Consider the following 6,000-nt stretch of genomic DNA (forward strand, 5'->3'; position numbering starts at 1 on the left):
CTTTAGGAAAGTGTTTTTTTTTAAACTCCTTTGTACATATTGGTACTAACAGATCCCTGAGGGATCTTATTTGATTGTCCCGAGCTTGTTTGGTCCATCCATATTAGGTAGTATTTCAATCAAAAGTAAGGAAAAAACTAAGGAAAAGGAAACCGAAATATACCATTATCAGCAAAGAAAATCATATGTTAAAAGCATACATTGTTCAAAATGTTGAGAAGAATATTGAGACCATTTAATTACTTTTAGATCACTAGCAGATGAAATTTAAAGATTTTTTATTTTGATAGCAAACCTTATATGCAAATGTAATATTAAAATTCAGGTGTGATAGATAAAAAACAGATTGAAGTACTTAGCTTAGTTTAACTCTTCCACCTGAAAACCATTTCTATGAACACGCACCCACGCATTTAGATTTGTTAATCACCTCTTCACAATTTTAAGTTCTTTTAAGATCTTAAAACTTTAAGTTTTAAGATCTTTTAGCAAAATGATTCTCCCATTAAATATCTGGAATGTATTTAAACTCTGAGGAAAAAGGTAACTTGTTTTATTGTTTTAAACACTTTTTTAAAACTTTTTGTTCCAAACAAACTGCAAAAAAAAAAAACATAACAAAGTATTGAAAGATTTTGTAAAAAAACATAATTTAATAGGGTGAGTAATAAAAAGCCATGGTATTTAATTTTTCCTTCAGACATCAGCATGCCAATTACACCTAATATTTCAGCGAGTATTTGAGAGAGACTTAGTCTACCATAATTCTAGTACTCTGCCAAAGCAAAGTACATATTTGACAATATGTACTATATGATCATTAATATTATAAATTTATAGATTGCCTGCTAACAAACTCATCAAGTGCACTGTGCAATCAATGAACTAAAAAAATGATTTTTAAAGGTAATAAATTTTGAAAATATCAATACCCTGATCACAAACCAAAACTTCTGCTGAATAAATGATAGTGTTTTAGTAATATAATAGAATAATAGTTATAAGAAATAATATAACAAATCGTAAAATATAACAAACCAGAAAAAAACACTCGAAACCTGTAAACAAAAAATGTATTTTAGTTTAAACCTGTTTTTACATTTGATTTATATTATATTTTTTATTTTAATTTATTAAATTTTAGAATAAATCAAGACAAAAGAATTTGCATTAATCAAGATATATTTAACGATTCTCAACTTAAACTTCAATCAATAACACAGGTCAACAAAAAAAAAATTTTTTTCTGGTGCCGAGCAAACAATTTGTTTTTTGTATAGCATTTCTCATTTTGATTTCAAATATGTAACTCTTTTTTTACCATCAGGTCAAGTTGTAAAGATATTTAGGTTCAAATCTTAAGTATTTAGGGTAAAGTCCCTAATATTGTCGAAAAAAAAGTTATTCAAAAGTATGTCAACCTGGGTCTCAAAAGAAGCGTATTTTCATAGAGATTTTAGAAAACATAAATATTTTTTCTTAATATTTATTGACAAAAAAATTATGTGAAAAAATGCTAAAGACTCTTAAAAAAAAGTCAACAGAATGTTATTCACCAAAAATACACAAAATACTTATTTTTATTACAAATGAATAACATTTTTAAAATCTCTATGAAAATACGCTTCTTTTGAGACCCAGGTTGACATACTTTTGAACAACTTTTTTTTCGACAATATTAGGGACTTTACCCTAAATACTTAAGATTTGAACCTAAATATCTTTACAACTTGACCTGATGGTAAAAAAAGAGTTGCACATTTGAAATCAAAATGAGAAATGCTATACAAAAAACAAATTGTTTGCTCGGCACCAGAAAAAAAATTTTTTTTTGTTGACCTGTGTAATTCATAATCACTGTGGTCATTATAATCAACAATATTTTAAATAGGGAATTTTTTAATAGTAATTGAAAATAATTAATTAAAAGCATTTCCTGTGTGGTGCACAAATTAAAAAAAAAAATTCTAAAAGTATAAAATTAATATTAATTTAACTCAAAACTTTGTTTTTGCCTAAAAAATTTAATTCCACCATAATTTTTCAGCTCATAAATTACAATGTTAATAATATTCAACTCATAAATTACAATGTTTTACTTAAAACAGTATCAAACAGGCTTTGGTAGTTGCTATGGAGTAGTATGGTCTCATTTATTCATACTTCTCTGATCTAGAACCAAGCCTTGCCAAAAAAAAATTTAATTTCTTTAACAAACTTTTGGCTCTAGGTTACAGTGTGGTCATTTTAGTGATTGAATACTTCAATCACTAAAACGACCACACTAATGCTGAATATACTGATCTAGAAATGTAAGTTATTACCTAATATTTTACTCATCAACTTCCTTAAGTACTTAAGTTACCACGTTTGGCTTAACGTAAACTTAAGTACTTCCTTACTTAACGTAACTTAAGTACTTAAGTAACTTAACGTAAACTTAAGTACTTAAGTAACTTAACGTAAACTTAAGTAACTTAAACGTAACTTAACTTAAGTAACTTAACGTAAGTAACTTAAACGTAAGTAACGTAACGTAACGTAAGTAACGTAACGGTAACTTAACTTAAGTAACTAAACAAAAACTTAAGTAACTTAAACTTAAACTTAAGTACTTAAGTAACTTAACATAACTTAAGTACTTTACTTAACGTAAACTTAATTACTTAAGTTTATGTTAAGCCAATGTTTGTTCATGTAATGTTTGTTCATGTAAGACTTGAAGTTTGTCAACTATTTTTGACACTGATGCTAAAAATGACACAGCATGTTTTTATCTTTTTGAATAATTAAAAACAATGAAAAACAATCAATAAGTTGACATAAACGAAAAGAAAAAAGATATATTTAAGATGGAAATTTTAAGAGCTTTCTTGAGCAACAACATTGTATTGTTTATATAGTTATCTTTAGCACTATACAAATTCTATTAAGTACAAAATCTCTTGAGCACTATATAAAATGTACAGCAGTATTATATATACATAGGGCAAATTAAAGATTCTTATAAATAACAAAATATTCTACAACTATGACATTTTATAGAAATTCAAAACAATTGGAATCTTAGCTGGCTTTATAAAAATAACAATAACAACAATAACAAAAAAATATTACCTAAGAAACACAAGACAAACACAACAATCGATGCAATTAGTGCTGTCCAATTTGTTTTGATTTCTTGAATAGGGGGAATTGTTACAACTGGTTGTGGAGTTGTTTGGTTCACATCAAACAGTGGAATATTACCTCCTTAAAAAAAAAATGTTTCTGTTGATTTCTTCCGAAATAAAAGTACTATAAATTTGTTTACAAAAATAAAACAGAGAATTGTATATTAAATTTTAACAAAAAAATGTTTTGAATTAAATTTTAATAAAATAATGTAATTAAACTTCTAACAAAATTTTAATCAAAATTTTAACAAAAAAATTGTTCAAAATACATATGAGCGAAAAATATTATTAGATAATATATAGATAGAGAACTCCTTGTTCATTTTTTAACTTTTTACAGTAAAAATTGTCACAGTTACTACTATATAGAATAAGATTATATACTTTTTTTGAGCTTTGGGTCAATCTAGCCTTAGGTCTTTTTTTTTTTTTTTTTATAGCTGGTCATAAAATTCTATCCATACCCAAACCACATAATCAATGTATGCACTTACTAGGAGACCCTAATAATATAATACTAATACAGGCTAGTACTGTAATATATACTATTGCTTTTCAAGAATATTAGAAATGTTCAAGTTAATACAATTAAACAAATAAAAAGTATAATATTGTGGTGGGCTGATTAAAGACAGATCCAATCACTTTTAGACAGGTTATTCAGTATTCCTATCTTTTAATGTAAACTTAAATGCAAACATTGTGCTCGTAAGTCTTTAATTAGCAACAAAAAAAAAAAAAAAATCTAGATAAAATTAAGAGTCACAAATTCTAAAATATTTCTGTATGAGATGAGTATTATTACAGTAGACATTGTAATTGCTGTGGCAGTAAAGCATTATGTATTATATAATATTTGAATCAAAGAACATATTGTATGTCTTTGCTCTCAAAATTTGCAAAGTAATCTTTTAGGAAAGAACTTCACTTTGAAATTAAAGAAAAAAAATTGATTACAAGAGAGCATGCTAACTTTCTTTTGTTAACATATTAACATAAAAACACAAAACAAAATAGTTTATCAAAAGTAATCACAACCTCATTGACAATCTAATACACAAATCACTGTTTGATTTTTGTAAACAAATAATGATATATATATATATATAATTAGTAAAAAACACTTATCTAACTTTTATCTTCGACTTGAAGTTACACCATTGCTGGATCATCAGGAAGAGTTTAGATAAGTGTTTTTTACTAATTAATTATTGCTCTGTTCTTTAAGAACATTGAGCACTCTATTTGTAAAATACACTAACATAATTTACATATATATATATATATATATATATATTATATATATATATATATATATATATATATATATATATATATATATATATATATATATATATATATATATATATTATATATATATATATATATATATATATATATATAAACTTATGTAAATAAGAAAAAAAGTAAACATTATTAAATAAATAATAACATTTACAAATATAAATATAAGATAAATGGTCAAGAATTACAGGAAACTGTATCCTAGCATGATCTTGGTATTAAAATTACAAACAACTTAAAATGAGAAATCTAATGCAAAAAAGATGCATTAAAAGCTAACTCTATTATAAGAATTCTTAAAGAAATTTTTATTTATTGGAACGCTAAATCATTCAAGATTTTGCTACAATATTTAAGATATTTAAATCCTTGGTTTAACTACCCCTTAAAGATAAAGAATTAGAGAAATGTTAATTGATTATTTTAAAATTTTCAAAAGCTTTATAAAAGAAAATTGGCAAGTCCCAATAAATCAATCATTTTTGCAAATTTTATTTGCAAAAAAATAATATGGCATTAAAAATGATAAAACTTTTTGTTACTGTCCTAATAAATAACTTGTTTTGGTAAGTTTATAATTAACTACAAACTTGTGTTTTAAGACTTATTTAACATTTGACCACAACTTGTCTTGGCACTTGGCAATCCCTTTGAAACAAGAATTTTTAAGTATGGCTCATTTAGAATGTTTTTGCTAACTCTTAACATTCATCAAAATTTAACCTGAAAACAAATTTTTTTCCAAAATCTAATAAATTGTGAGAATTATCTTATTATGTTGCAACAGTCTTCAGCTACTACAAAATAATGCAATATGCATATGTAAAATTGAACTATTCTAATGCGTATATCAGTGACATATCCAGGCCGATTTTGAAACAAAAAACCTTTTTTTTTAAAAACAGTGTGCCTTAATAACTTCTAGATATGTAACTATATATACAAAAGATATGTGTAAAGTAAATAAATTATTATAAGAACTCCAAACCTTGCTTCATTTCTATTTGAAATGTTTGATTTTCAATCATATTTTCAATTACTTGTTTAATAAACCAATTCCGCAGTTCTCCATATTTGTCTTTGATAGTCATGTTAATTGTTGAAATACCAAATCCTCCTAATAATAATAATAATAATAATAATAAAAAAACAATGCTTAAATATAGCTAAACTATATTTAATTAAATGTATAATGATTAATGAAATACTACTTATTATAATAAATTAAATATTTATATCATATATCTATTTTATATATTGTATATATTTGTTTTTTGAAAATTCCTTTTGCACCCGTGCCATTTTATCACAATAACCTAAATATTACAAACTTAACAAAAGTATTTTTCAGGACTGTAAGTTAATTTTCGGCACTGTTAGTTAATTTTCAGGATTGTAAGTTAATTTTTAACTGCAGCTCACTCCAAAATAATTTTATGTTTTACATGAAATATATATGTAGGGGAGAGTGTGTATGAAAGAGCCAGGTTTTGAAGGAGCCAATACCATTATTTCTAAC

General features: G+C 24.8%; 1 protein-coding gene across 3 annotated transcripts in view; it reads right to left on the reverse strand.

The window, feature by feature from the left end:
- LOC101237419 (uncharacterized) overlaps nucleotides 1-6,000 on the reverse strand; it is an 84,539-nt gene that overhangs the window by 1,802 nt on the left and 76,737 nt on the right. For all 3 annotated transcript variants that reach the window (XM_065803275.1, XM_065803276.1, XM_065803274.1), the window contains 2 exons: nucleotides 5,470-5,598; nucleotides 3,118-3,252 (listed from right to left, as the gene is read on the reverse strand). In XM_065803275.1, coding sequence (XP_065659347.1) covers nucleotides 3,118-3,252; nucleotides 5,470-5,598 — 264 coding nt within the window. The remainder of the gene's footprint in view (nucleotides 1-3,117; nucleotides 3,253-5,469; nucleotides 5,599-6,000) is intronic.

The sequence above is a fragment of the Hydra vulgaris genome, chromosome 08 (genome assembly GCF_038396675.1).
Source record: "Hydra vulgaris chromosome 08, alternate assembly HydraT2T_AEP".
In the NCBI taxonomy this organism is placed as follows: domain Eukaryota; kingdom Metazoa; phylum Cnidaria; class Hydrozoa; order Anthoathecata; family Hydridae; genus Hydra; species Hydra vulgaris.